This window comes from Marmota marmota, unplaced genomic scaffold (assembly GCF_001458135.2).
Source record: "Marmota marmota marmota unplaced genomic scaffold, marMar, whole genome shotgun sequence".
NCBI lineage: Eukaryota > Metazoa > Chordata > Mammalia > Rodentia > Sciuridae > Marmota > Marmota marmota.
The window spans coordinates 19,399,063-19,413,981 of NW_025999869.1; the positions used below are offsets into that span (position 1 = coordinate 19,399,063).

Consider the following 14,919-nt stretch of genomic DNA (forward strand, 5'->3'; position numbering starts at 1 on the left):
CTCACTCAAAAAACGAGACTGTCACCTCACCATTCTTGGAGAGACGCAGAAACTGTCATTGGAACTCTACAGAGTTATCTTGGAGGATGGAAGGTGAGTTCAGAGGGTAACCTAGATTCCACTTGCCCAATGAGAGGCTTGGCTTACCCTGGAGGACCGCCTCCTTTGGCATCTTGGCTTGCCTTCCTGTCCATCCACTGCCCTCCCAGAGGCTCTTGGCAGTGTCAGGGGTCATGGGTTCTAACTGAAGAAAAGTTGGGGGAGGGGGAAGGATAAACTAAAATGAGCCCCATTAGCAAATAGAGAAACCCTGAGAGGGACATAGGAAGGAGGAGGGAGCACTCTGACCCTCTGTCTCTAACTTCTGCACATGTATATCACACACACACCCAGGCACATCGACAGATCAGGAAAATATAGAAAAGCAACAGTCAGGGACAGAAAAACAGCAAGTGATTGCTGCAAATCCCAGTCCCACCCTGCTGTTAATTCTGGGTGACCTCAAACATCACTGTCTGTCTCCAGACCCAGAGTGTCCATCTTGTAAAATTAGAAGCTGGTAAGATGAGCTCACCTTCAGCTCTATTTCTCAAGGATTCTTCAAAGCAGGAAGAAGGAGAGCTCTTTCTAGGGTGCGGGTGCCTGGATACAGCATCAGGGTCCTTCCAAGACACCCTGCAACACCCTGAGCCTGCTCTAGCCTCTGATTGCCACAGTCTTACAGTGCAGGTGGCCTTTATGGGTCTTGCATGACTGTTACAGGACGAGACTGTTCACTGGCATTATTTTATGTGTTCTGATCTAGCTGGAAGGCAAGGCCACATTGCAGCCATGGCAAAAAAGTGAAGGATTGTGTTTCGTAGGACTCCTTGTGCCAGGCAAACAGACACGCTTGGTCCATATTTGACCGTCATTTAGTTGGCTGTGAGAACCAAACCCTGTGAGAAAGCACTGGGAGAATGGAAGGTGACCAGGCTCAAGGAGCAAGGAGCAAAGACTCAGCACAGTGGTCACTTAAAATATTCAAAGGCTGCTCCGTGGAAGGCCTGCAGACCTGTTCAGCAAGAGTCAGAGGGCAGGCAGCATTAGAAGGGATGAGAAGGTAACCAGGAGAGAACAGAAAACAGGCTGCACCTGTTCAAGGGAGAGTGTGGACATGGTCAGTACCCTGGAGATGAAGGGCTGCCCTGGAGGTATGAGCTCCCCATCACTGGGAATTGCTCAAGCGGAAACCTGATGGATGGGCCCTGTTAGGGAAGCCGTGGAGGAGATTCTGTCCCTTCATGGGCAGTGGCTTAGAAGCCCTCTCAGGCCTGCCTCTATCTACATATGTATCTGCATATTCCTAACTTGATTCTTTAGCATAGACATGAGGATTTTGCCCTTAAGTGCAGGTGATGTGTGAGTGCAGACGTCATCTTCTGAGGATGTCTAAAATTGGGTTGAGGAACCTAAAATTGGATTCCTTATTTCCAGACATAAATGTCTTCTTTCTCCACTAGTGATGATGATAATAATGACAATGGTGAACATTATGGTGGTAATTACCTATATTTATTAAGTGACTATGTGGGATTATATACATTTTTTTGCTTAACTCTCCTAATGCCCCATGAGGAGGTAGATAATTTCATCATTCCTTTTGTAGAGAGATAAGACCATGAAAACTCAGAGAGTGAAAGTAATTTGACTAATATCACACAGTTAATAAGTTTAAAACCCTACTCTGTCTGACCCCAGATCCCACTTCCCCAACAACCCCCCTGCCATCTGCCTAGCCAGACGCTATAGAAGCCAAACATGACCCGGTATGGTATTGAGTTGGCAGCAGGAGAGGCACTGAGGAAAGTGGGTGGGCTCAGCCTTACAGAAGGAATTGACAGATTTAACACTGTAGGGGGGCAAGGAGACTAGAGAACAGTTTCTTCTCACGGCTGATGGAGCAGAGGGGCAGCAGCACAGAGCTGGGGGTTGGACAGGCTGCCATATGGAAGAAAACCTTCAACTGTCACATTCCACAGGAGTTGATCTGCAAGCATGTTGGAGAAATGGCTGACTTCCCTGGACCACAGGTTCCCCAATAAGACCTGGTCTGACCTGGCCCCACCATCTCTCCCTCTGATTCTGTCTCACTAGAAATGGTTATTTTAATGGAATTCCATCAATATATAATGGAACAGGCATTTTACAGGAGTTTGAGAGCCTGAGTTTGAGTTCTAGATACATCATGGCCACAGTAGGCAAGAATTGAACTCAAATCTTCTTGTCAAGGACCACCCACACAGCCCCCACACCTTCCTCTGTCTCCCTCATACCCGGCTGTCTCAGGGCACACACTGTATTAAGAACACAGACCTCGGGTTCTATGGACCTGGAGGGGAAGCCCTGCTCTATCACTTTATAAACACTTGATCTGAAAGTCACTTATACTTCTTGAACCTCATTTTCTTTATCTGAAAAATGGGGATAATGTTATGACCCTCGAAGAGTATGGTGAAGGTCAAGACACGTAATCAGAGTCGGATGGGCATGGGATAGAAAAAAATGCATGTCCAGAAATGACAAATATATGGAGACAGAAAGTAGACAAGAGATTACCTGGGGCTGAGGGGCAGGGCTGGAAAGAGAATGGGGGAGAGTGTGTGGCTAAGGAGAAATGGGGAATGACCACTAACAGTTATGGAGTTTCTTTTTAATGTGATAAACATATTCTAAAAGGAATTGTGGTGATCATTGCACCATCCTGTGAACATACTAAGAACAATTACTTTAAATGCATGGCATGTGAGTTATAGCTAAAAAAAATTATTTTGAAAAATAAAGAAGCAGAGGCATAGCTTTCCAATTTCAGCACGGTTCACGTTCACTTTATGAGCATATCAGTGTTATAGAAATGTGCATTCATCCTATTAAATATGTACACAATAGGAATACACATCTCAACATATGTTTATGGAAATACAAACAATATGTGAATACATAGAGATGGGTAGATTCAGTCTATCAAGTAGGAATTCTCCACTTGTGCAGAATGCTTCTAACTCTTCAAATGATGGTGGCATTTGGCAACATATTTGGTTCTTCCCTGATGACTATATAAGTGGGAGGAGCAGGAATTGTTTCTTGCAATGGACAGATGAGGAAACTGAGGGCTGGAGAGTTGCCAAAGAGCACAAAGCTAGCTCAGAGTGGTATCTGGATATAAGTTAGGGCTTTTTATTTTTACTTTTTTGGGTTCATCCATAAACCCTGAGCCAACTCCTTCCCCACTCTCTTCCAGTAGTCCTCCAATGGTGGCTACCTGAATCCTGCAAGCACCTTCCAAATTGACCCACAAAAGACTGCTATTGCTACTTTGAGCTCATGCATCCTCACACGAACAGAAAGGACTACAAAATGAAAGCATATCTCCCTCTTTTTCACAGGCTTCTTTGGTCGCTATAATTACCCCCTAGTCACAAGCACACTGAAGGAGAGGTCAGTTTCATGTAACAGCAGGCTAATTATGTGGCTGAATTTCTAAAAAATTATTATCTTATAAATTGTGTTATTCCTCTGAACGGGGAAGAAACACACCATATACTTGACTATGTTTCAAACTGAATTAATTAGTAATTTGAAGCCTAATTATCAACTAATCTATTGGAACATGCAAGTCTTTTGTATTTGGACGGTATACGCCATTTGCATCCTATTAGCTGGCAGTTGTAAGAGTTGAGAACTCATTAGGTCAGAAGAAGAAAAATGCAGATCAGAAGTATGTAGCAACCCAAGGGGCTGACTCAAGGATGCCGTAACTGAGGGGTCACCAGGCAACAGATGGAGGCTGGCGATCTAATTACCTGGGGTCTTTCAGGAGCTATGAGGCCACTGATGTGTAATTTCTATCTTACCCAAAAGAGATAATTATGCATGCTCCTGTCATTGTTCTGTGTGTTCCCAAGCAGCATGATGTCTACAAGGTCTCACTGAGAGATATCCTGAGGTCTTGGGAAAAGCAGTGGCTGTGGCTGCTAATCTTGGTGCTAGATGCAGCTCTATTGTTGACTGGCTATGTGATACTATGGTACTGTAAGTTATGGCCCCTTGCTGGCTCTGTTTCCCTACAAGCAAAGTAGATTTAGATGGAGTTGATTTCCAAAGTCCCTTCTACATATCTGGGATTTGAGAGCTGTCAAGGGCTTTCCTTGCTCTCAAATCAAAAATTTCATTTTTGTAATTGTTCTATTGAGTGTGAGAATCTTGGTTCCCCAAAAGACTTTATGCAGTCACCACTTATTTAAAATGCAAATATCTGTGAGAAAGGTAATATATCTAGCTATTAACATCTGGGTCTAAATGAACCTACCTCAATAAACCCTTCTTACTTCCAGTCTTGAGCCTGAAATACTGGAACTGCCTAGGCAAGGAGGTTTTGAAGGATAAAGAAGGGTAAAGCAAGAACTAATCAAAGGCTAAAGACCCACCAGAAAGAAGGGCACATTTTAAGATTGGGAAGGATGTCTGGGCTCCATTTTTTAGATCTATGCACTGGATCTGTGCCTTAGCTAACAACGTTTACTCCAAAAATAAGTACAAAATATCTTTTGATCAATGGATAATTACTGCTTAGAGTAATAATAAGGTTAAATAATAAAAAATGATACAAAATAACATACATGTTCAGTTAAGCTGGATTACAATGGAAAATTTACTACGGATAAAAAGTTAACATCACAACATAATGGAAACATGGGAAATTATGAAGATGGGCCAGTGTGACAAACTTTGTAGACAAACGCTACCATTAAGGGAAACCTGATACAAGGCAAAGTTTGTTATTGATTAATATTCAAGGCTGGGGTTGTAGCTTAGGCAAAAACTCTACGTGTTTGCCTAGCAAGTATGAGGCCCTGGGTTCAGTACCACATAAAAATAAATAAATAAAATAAAGATGTTATTATTATAATATATACTATAACAAAAGTAATGTTAAAAAAAATTCAATGGGAACTGCAGCCACTTTGGAAAATAATGTTAGAGTTCCTCAAAATGTTAAATGTAACTGTATGGGGTGGTGCATTCTTGAAGTTTCAGCAACTTGGGAGGTCGAGGAAGGAGGATTGCAAGTTTGAGATCAACTAGGACAATGTAGTGAGACTCTGTCTCACTAAAAAAAATTTTTTTTAATTGCCAATGCTGGAGATGTAGCTCAGTGGTAGAGTATCTGTGGGTTCAAGTCCCAGTACCACAAAAAAAAAAAAAAGACAACAAAAAGCAAAAAACAAAGAACAAAACAGAACAAAGCCAAAATTAAATATAGAGTTTAGCACATAACCCAGACATTCCCCTCCTTGGTAAAGTTTGAAGAGAAAAGCTTGTGCAATCATGTTCAAAGCAGCATTATTTACAATCAACCCAAATGTAAACCACCCAAGTGTCCATCAATTGTTAATGGGTGAGCAAAAATGGTCTATCTATGTAATGGAATATTGTGTAACAATAAAATGCAAAGAGAGAGAATGCAAATCAGTGGTGGTTACATAGGGCTGGGGAGTTTGGAAGTGATGAACAGTGACTACTTATGGATATGGGTTGTTGGGGTGGTGAAAGGTTTTAAGATCAGATCAAAGTGATAGTTTCATAACTGTGAATATATGAAAAACCATTACATGGTACAGTGTAAATGAGTGAGTTGTTTGGCATGTGAATTACAACTTAATAAAACCTTTGAAAATAAGACTACATGAGAAACAAAATTATATTTGACTTTGAGAAAAAAAGAGCTGCGGGAATCAAACCTCATGATAAAAACAGGTAGATGTGTCAGTCACGGCACAGAGAGAACGGACTTGACAAAGGAAACTCATAATGGCACATGGTGGCTGCTAGCTAAGACAGTGTGTACAGAAAATGATCCAGTAAACCAAGTGTTTGTGACATGGAGAATAATTACACTCAATAAAAAGAACTGCGGCACATCAAAATGAAAACAATTTTTTTAAAAGACAGGCTTATCTGTGCCATATAGAAAAATGGATAAATATGAAATGGACATCATATCATTCATGCTGGAAGATGGTTTGGGGTTAAAGATTTGTCAGTATTAGCATCATTATGATTTAAATGTGTTGTGATTATGAAAAGCAAAGCTGTCTTTGAGTTCAAAACAGAGGGCCCAAAGCCCAGAGACAGCTCATATCCATTCAAAGATGTGATGACTTTGTCCTTATTATTGAGGGGCAGAGCCGATGAAAGAGGGACTTGTGAGGATGGTAGCTGTCTCTCAAGGACAGTCAGAAGTTCAGACAGTATGCTGGGTTTGGAAGCAGGATCCGGAGGAAAAAGGTAAATTTGGCAATGCTAAGGCTTAGTATTGAACTCTGAGCTGCCCCTTCCACCCAGACAGTTTACAACAGGCAGGGGCCACAGAAACAACTAGGAACCCCAAAGGCAAAAAGGCCTGAGCTCATGGCTTGCCAGGCTCTACTCACCAGATTTGCCAGGATGTAGTGGTAGCCAATGCCGTTCTTCTCTAGCTTTATAATCTACAAAACACAATAGGAAGGGCCTCATCAGACATACTAATTGTTAAAGCTACAATAACAGTAATAACAGCACTAGTAACAGACATTGAGTATTTACAATGTGCTCTTCCAAGTACACAAACTGTGATATGCCAACCATTCAATGATGGTGACATTGTTAGTATCCTTATTTTGCAGATGAGGAATAACCATAGACAGGTTGATTAAGCTCCTTAAAGTCGTTCAGCTGTTAAGAGGCAAATGTAGGATTTGAAATCATTTGTTTTTCTGATTCCAGGTACAGAATGGCATTACTGGAACCGTAGGGAGCTCACTGTACTCCTTCCATAAAGCCTTCCATGCACATGGAGATTGTCTATCCCGTAGGTGGGGATCTTACGTTACATGGAATCCCCTATCACTGTCATGAGAGTGTTTGCTGCTTGGATGGTCACATTGACCGTATGCAGATGCCCTTCTCTCTTTCCCTGAATTTTGTATTTTCCTTCCTAAGCCAGTTGGGTACTCAGGCATTAATAGGACACTCACCTTGGAAGCTAGAAAGGATCATCTGGTCCTAACCCTTACTTGACAGATGGAAAGAGGAGTGATCTGCACAGACCCCATTATAGTCTGGTAGCAATGTCAGGACAGGTGCTGGACTTGTGAACCTCTCTGTATGATCCCTGATTACTGTCAATCATTAAGAGCCAGGATCCCCTAACACTTTACTGAAGTTGTCCCTCATCACTGCAGGCAGAAAAAATATTTATGGAAAGAACTACCCAGATATCTACTTGGGTAGCCAGTCACACCACCCAACAAGGACAAGCTGACTGCAGGCTTTGGCTCTGGCCCTCGCTGGCCTGGAAATTAACTTGATCTATTTCTTTCTTTTTTCTTTAATCATCATATTGGGGTTAGCCTACCCTGCTCAGTGCCTTTCCCCCTGCATGGTTGCAGGGAGACATAAAACATATGAGAAGCACTCAGGCTGCTTCTCTGACTGAATAAATTTTCAAGGTTATTGAAGTCCACATTCAGACATCTACTTAATTGGATGTATGTGCACAGTGGCTCACTTTTTTTTTATGTGGGGGATAATTAAATGCAAGCACACACAATGAATGCTCTCAAACAGTGGTGAGGTTGTGAAATTGCAGACCACAGAGCTCAAAGACTATTGGGATGATAGTTTTATTAATCATTCTTCATTACTTTTTTATCTTCTTGTCAAATGCTTTGCTGCCCCTTCGACAATGAGATACCGTTATCAAAAAACCTATTCAACTTTTAATAAACCAAGAGTAACAAATAAATGATGTTTCAGAAACCACCACATTCAGACAGTGGAGGAATATAGTTCTATGCAAGATGAAAGTTCAGATGGATGCATAGGAAAAAACAAAGAATTGATGACTTTTGACCAAAAAAATTAGTGATTTTGTGTAGTCCTACCTCATACTGACATTCGGGTCCATTTTTTCATTACCTATCTGTTGTCCTGCTTTCCCTCCTTCACTAACTTCATTTAACAAATATTAATTAATTGCTTACTATGCATGAAGCACCCTGCTGGCAACATCATGTGTGCTGGGGGAAACCAGCATACAGCCTCCCCTGCAAGAGGCTACGCCCAACTGGGAGGGGATCCCTCATAAACAGACAAGCAGATAAATGCACAAACAGTTACAAACAGAGAAATGTGTTATAAATGAGATGTGCAATTCCACCTCAACTCCATGACCTCATCGACTCAAATTTCATTTCCACGATATCACCTGCTTTCACCATCTTTGCATCGGAATGGCCTTGACTCCTCTCTTTGATTATTTATCTTTTATGGCAAAGCTTTCATCTCAACTCCTCTGTAAAGACTTCTATGACTAATTAATCTGTTCAATGAATGTTTATTGAACATAGACTAGATGCCAGGCATTATACAATGTGTTATGTTATGCACTTAAGAACAAATAAAGCAAGGTCCCCATGACCTCATTGAGCCGAGTTGCTGTTTTAGTAGGGAGCCAGATGGTAAATATATAAATAGACAAATGAATGCGATTTCAGCAGGTGAGACGCACCATGAAGACAATAAAACAGGGCGATGTGATGAATAGCACCCAAGTGGTTCTCTTCTACTGTCTCCTCTTGTTCCTTCTATACTTAATGACTGCATTATATAATTCAGTGTCTTATTTATTGATAAGGCATAACATTCTAACAATGCTATTTCTTGTTCATAAACCTTCACTGACTTCCCACTGTTTATACAACAAACCTCTATCTCTTTAGAACGGTTCCCAAGGATATTCACTCCTGTGCTGTGCTACCTGCAGTCATCTCTAGTACATACCCAGCATCCTTCACTCAGCCTGCTAACCATGCTGTGAACCTGGGTCTTCACCTGCCCTCTGGGCCTCCCAACTCAGCCTTTCCTTCACCTACAGGCTCTTATTTGGCCTATGGCCACCTGGAGAAATCCAGACACAGTTCACACCTGAGATTTTTCTTAGAGCCTTCATCAATTTCTTTTTCTTTCAATTCACTCAAAACATAGATATTGAATATTTAAGGAAGCCCTGTTCAAGGAACTATGGATACAGAAGAAAATAAAATAAAAAAAAATCCCTGTCTTCATAGAGCTTACATTCTAGCTGGGGGGCTGGAGAGAGAAGCCCACAATGAATTCCCTATTTGAAATTTAAAATCACTACCTCCTTTTGGGCAGGCAGAACATTTTATATTAGACCGAGAAGACTTTCGTTACTGAATGTGAGATCATCTTGGATGGTGCCAACAGTGTCAGCTTGCAAATCAGAGATGGAAGTTGTAGACTGAGCACTATCACTAAGAACTCCTCTGAGCCCAAGGCAAATCATTCAATTTGAACATCGTCACCTCACTGGTAAAATGTGAGCATAAGCAATCAATCAAGTGATCTGTAAGATCCTTTCAAATCTTCGGTGTTACTTTTCAGAAGTGAAGAATGAAATAATTAGAAAAGAGTATAAATAAACTACAATCTAAATCACGCTTACAAACAATTCACCACCTTATAAAAAACAAATGCACCCTTTGACAGAGGAGGTAGCTATAGATGTAGAGGCAGAAGAATTGTATTTTTGATAGGTTGGGCCCCCCAGAACCAAATGCAGCTGGATTTGACTTCCTGATTTTCTTATACGTCAGCAGTGAGACCTCAGGCAAGTATAATCCCTCTTTTCTTCATCTATAAAATATGTCATTTTTTAGGGGCTGATTCATAGAGTTGGTGTGAGTGGGAATGCGATTGTGCCTGGAAAGGGTATGAGATGGTGTGTGGTGTACTGTCAGCCCTCAAGACACAGCAGCATAAAGGAAAAGTCATCCCTCTGTTAAGGACACCACTTGTTATTCATTGCATTCTCCGTCTCCTATCTCATTTCAGTTTTTTATATCAGTTTTGTGGAGCAGGGTCCTTCATTTCTATTTTGCAGATAGATTAGTTCATTTTCAAAGATGGAAGTGACTAAAGAAGCCAGCACTCATTGACCCTCTGCCTAGTGAAAATAAGCAAATGTTTACATGTATCACTTCCTAGTGGGGGCTCTTTTCTAAGTACTTAAAATGAACTGATTTGATGCTGTTATTCCTCACATGTATTCTAAAAGAGGTTGTTATCAGTATTCCCAACTTATAGTGTGGGAACCCGAGAGGTAGAAAGATTAACAACCTGGCCCAAGGTCACAAAGCTAGTTAGCACTGGAGCTGGGATTTGAACCCCATCTGGTCTGTTTCCAGAGTTTTTGTTTCTAATCATCATCATGTATGGCTTCACTTAAATACTAGACTCAAATCCCCGATTCGAGCCCAGAGGACTTGCATCTCAATAGAAATATTTTTTGCTGATTTCTCTTTTCAAGAGCGAAAGTCAAATCCACACATGATAAAGTAGAACACACAAAGTTAATGCCTTCAAGAATTCATGACTTTCAGACTCTTTCCTTGTTCTGTTGCTGAGGCTTCTGCTGAGTTGGTGCTGAGATTCCCTGTGGGGGGCCCCTAGGGTCTTGAGGGCCATTAAGGAGCCTTGTCATATTGTCAAGTATCTAAAGTTACCATCTTCTATTATATGGCTCTTTTCAAAAATGATTGCAAATCTTCTTCCTTGCTAACTCCTCAGGATTCACAAATGTAGTTTGGAAAGACAAGCCGTCTCCACAAAGGCCTACTAAGTCCGTGGCAGGCACGTGTTTTAAGTTCTGAGACCAGAGGAATTACAGTTTCTGTCTAAAAACCACTGAGGTCACAGTGCCTATTCATAGAATACACAGTTGATTTCTCAGAGGCAAGACCACGTGAAAGGAAACAGGAGAGAGGAGGCTGCTGCTTCCTTAGACTCTTAAAAACAGGTCAGTGGGCCAAAGCGATGAGATACCAAATGCCGGATCAGTGAGAGACACAGCCTGGGGCTGAATGCAGGAAGCTGGCTCCACAGTCCATGCTCCTGATGTGATATGGCACTTGGTGAGCTGTAAATGCAGTGTAGTTTATTTTTTAACAGTAAAGGGAAACACTGGAGGTAAATTTTTGGTCCATCCATCTGGGAATCATTTGAAGCTCGGTATCAAGGTTCTCATTGTTTATGCTACTTCAAGGAATTTCAGAACTGAATTTTATGAATTTTACAGAATGTGAAATGGAAGGCATCTAATCTCATCTCTAAGAACTCTCCTTTAGCCCTCTTTATAACACCCACGGCAAAAGTGCGTCGTCTGGCTGTCCCTGGATCATCTCCAGTCCCTGCCCCAGTCCCCGCTCTCTCCACTACCTGGCCCAGGATGGCATTGAGGCGCTCGGATTCACAGTCCACCACCACCAGACGTTCCTTTTTCTTCTCCAGATCCTGAAAGAGCATCCGGTATCCTTCTTCTGTGGTTGTCAAAATGTTGACTGCTGTCACCTGCCAGTTCTTCTCTGCGGCTGTGTCCAGGACTTTCTGCAGGACGGACAAACCTGGAGGTGGGACAGGTAGCACAGAGAAGTGGCTGTCAGCATCAGAAGGTACCACCCCACTTCCACCAGGCACTCTCCTTTCTCTACCCTCAACCCCATGGCTCTGCCAAGCCCAGCTCCAGCTTTCTTTCACTGTGCAAGGCTGGACTTCATGAGCACAGGCACGGGGTCTCTTGTGTTTCTGTTCCCAGGACACACTAAACAGCAGAGACAATCTGAGGTTTGAATTCGACATATCAGGTACATGATCTTGTACAGGTTCATTTGCCTCAGCAAACTTTAGTTTCTTCAAAGGTAAAATGAATCTTTATATCTTTAAGGGTTTTATACATGTTAGCTGTTATTATTTTGGGGCATTCAGTAAATGTTTACTAAATGAACCAATCTGGCATCTAAAGAGACACCTAAGAACTGTTGATCAAACTTGTGGATGTTTGATGTGCCCTCGATATATCACTAACACTTTGTCACCCGGTAGGTGGTCAATAAATGTGCACTGAATTTAACTACTCTCTTCTGATTCAGTTAAATGAAAGGAAGAAGCCTGTTCCTCAATACCGTTGAGTTCCATCTTTGAAACTGAGATGGTGTATTAGTTTCTAATTGCTGCTGTAACAAAATTACCACAAGCTTTGTGGCTTAACACAACACAAATTTATCATCTTATAATTCTGGATGTCAGATGCTGGAGATGGGTATCCTTGTGCTAAAATGAGGGTGTTGGCTTTATGAAGGTTCTAGGACAGAAACTGTTTTCTTGCCTTTCCAGCTTCTAGAAGCTGCCTGCATCCCTTGGCTTCATCTCTGAAGCCAGCAATGGTGACCAGGTCTTTCTCCCATCACTCTGACACTGACTCTCCTGTCTCTTACTTTAACAGTTAAGGAACTTTGTGATTCCATCCAAGAACCCAGGAAAAGCTCCTTATAAAAAGGTCAGTTAATTTCATCTATAAACTTAATTCTCCTTTGCCACATAACAAAAACATACATTCAGGTTCACGGATGAGGAAATGGATATCTTTTCAAGAAGGTAATTATTCTGCCTATCACATTTGCTCTTGCACTATTAATCTTTTATATGTATCTCATATCCAACTCCCAGTAACACTGCTAATCCCTTCTGTACTGACCAATATGGTGCCTGACCTCAAAATCATCTATAGATTGATTCGGTTATGCCTTCAGTACATGTTGTTGAGTGTGTTTGAGCCTCATGTGTCCTGAAAATCTACTATGTGTTTGGCATTATTCTACTAGCTTTCTGTACTTCAAATCACTGAATTTTGTGAGGTAGGCACTATTCTAATATCATTTTACAGATGTGGAAATTGAGGCTCGGAGAGAACTTGTCATTTGTCTAAGGTCACAAAGCAAAAGCCCAGGGACTAGAGAAAGTGGGGTTTGAGCATGCTGTAAAAGAGGGGAGGGATTTATAAAGGTAGATGTGAGAAGGAAGTGCATTCCAGACAGGAAGTAGCATGAGCAAAGGCAAGGGGAAGAAAAATGTATAGGAGACACTGATTTGGAAAGTGTGATGTAAAATTCAAAGGAGGCAGAAATTACAAAGCTCTGAGAGGGATGATGATGATGATGATGATGATGATGATGATGATGATAGAAGCTAAAATATATGGAGATTTTTGAAAATTTATCAGGTCATAGGCACCAAACAAGCACTTCCTAGTCATCATCTCATTTACACGTTTATGAAGCAGAGACTTTTTGCCTTTATTATAGAGATGAGGCAATGAGACACAGAGAATTTTATCCACATTATGTAGTCTTAAAACTAAGGCACAGAGGGGGAGAGAACCCAGGAGTCTGGTGAGCAACAGAGGGACTGGTGTGTTAAGAGGATTACTCTCCTAAAAGGTGTGTTTCCACACTGTAGGTTAGAGATTAGCTACTGATACACCCTTCCACAGAAGGAAAGCATTTTGGATCATGTCCATGTGTTTTTCAAAGGGACAGGGTGGCATTATTTTTCCTCTAGCCGATCGTTTTCTCTCCATCGCTTAACAGCCTCCTTCCCTAATCCTTGGCTTACCCCGGTCGGCATCATAAATGTAGACAAATTTCTGCCACTTGTAATGGTCAATGATGCTGATGAGGGCATCCTGCAGTTCAGGGCGCAGCTGGAGGACAAACTGATTGGATGTGTCGACAGGAAAGCTCGGCGTAATGAAGCACACGTGGAGGGCCCCGCAAAAGGAGGTTAACATATTGACAGTCCTTCGTTCATAGAACCCAAAGATGGCGTAGACTCCTTTGGAGAACTGGGAACAGACTAGAAGAGAAAGAGAGAAGGATTAATGGATGGATAGGAGATGCTGTAAACCAGTTGTCAGAGAGCTGAAAAACAAATCCATCCAACCCATCGCCTGTCTACCATCTATTATCTAGCCATCCACCCATCCATCAAACCAATCCATCCACCCATGCCTGCAATACACCAATCTATTCACCTGTCCATCTCTCCCTCCTGTTCACCCATTCATCTGTCTAATCTCCCAGCCATCTGTCTAAATCCAGTGCCTATTACGTGCTGGTGCTGGATGCTATCATGGTTACTAATTATAGTAATCATGTATACGAAGTGTTTTACTATGTGATCTCACTTTGTCTCTATAATGGCCCTGTTAATGCAAGAAAGGGATGATTGGGTCCTTTTTCTAAAGGGGGAAACCAAGGATCAGAAAGTTAATGGATACATTCAAGTAGCACATCTAGTGCAAATCTGAGTCGGGCAGATCTCTTGACTCTTCATCCAGCGATCTTTACATTTTCATTGATCGTCACTACCAGGCAAAATATTTAAAGAAAAAGGCTATAGGAAGAAGGATGTCTCCTGGCTGTTGCTTTTGATACATGTTTAAGGAGACAAGTGTTGATTTTCTCAGCCTGGCCTGTGGCTTTCCGTGTACACTTCTCTGTTGATCTCATTTGGTGTTTGTATTCCCATTGGCTGATTTTCAGGCCCCCCAGTGTCTCAGACATAGAAATAGCTTAGCTGTGTGAACATCCCCCCAGGATCCACTTTGTAGGATCCCAGCACGGTTACCAGTCCTGGTTTGTGGTTGATGACATTGCTGGTTAGAATATAATGCTAATAAGACCAAGGGCCCGGGATTGAACTCTCAGTCAGTCAGTTCCTAAACCCGATCTTACTATCTGATATGGGATAGAGTTCACAGTCTTTGCCCCTATAAGGGAACGAAACCAAAAGTTATCCCCAGTGCCTGAAAATTACCCTCTCAATGTGAATAGTGAGGAACATCAGCTTCTTCATCACCATAAGAGTATTCTGCACTCCTTTCACATATATTAGGCTTTTAACCCTCATTACCACCTTATAACTTGGATATTATCAGGTATAATTTTTTTCTTTTAAGATGAAAAGTTAATGCTCTTAGAT

At 41.7% G+C, this 14,919-nt stretch overlaps 1 protein-coding gene across 2 annotated transcripts in view; it reads right to left on the reverse strand.

Annotated features, from left to right (window-relative positions):
- The window catches only part of Gria1 (glutamate ionotropic receptor AMPA type subunit 1), a 302,305-nt gene that overhangs the window by 133,282 nt on the left and 154,104 nt on the right, over positions 1 to 14,919 (reverse strand). For both annotated transcript variants that reach the window (XM_015492696.2, XM_015492695.2), the window contains exons 3-5: positions 13,552 to 13,791; positions 11,320 to 11,504; positions 6,474 to 6,527 (exon numbers count right to left, since the gene is read on the reverse strand). In XM_015492696.2, coding sequence (XP_015348182.1) covers positions 6,474 to 6,527; positions 11,320 to 11,504; positions 13,552 to 13,791 — 479 coding nt within the window. The remainder of the gene's footprint in view (positions 1 to 6,473; positions 6,528 to 11,319; positions 11,505 to 13,551; positions 13,792 to 14,919) is intronic.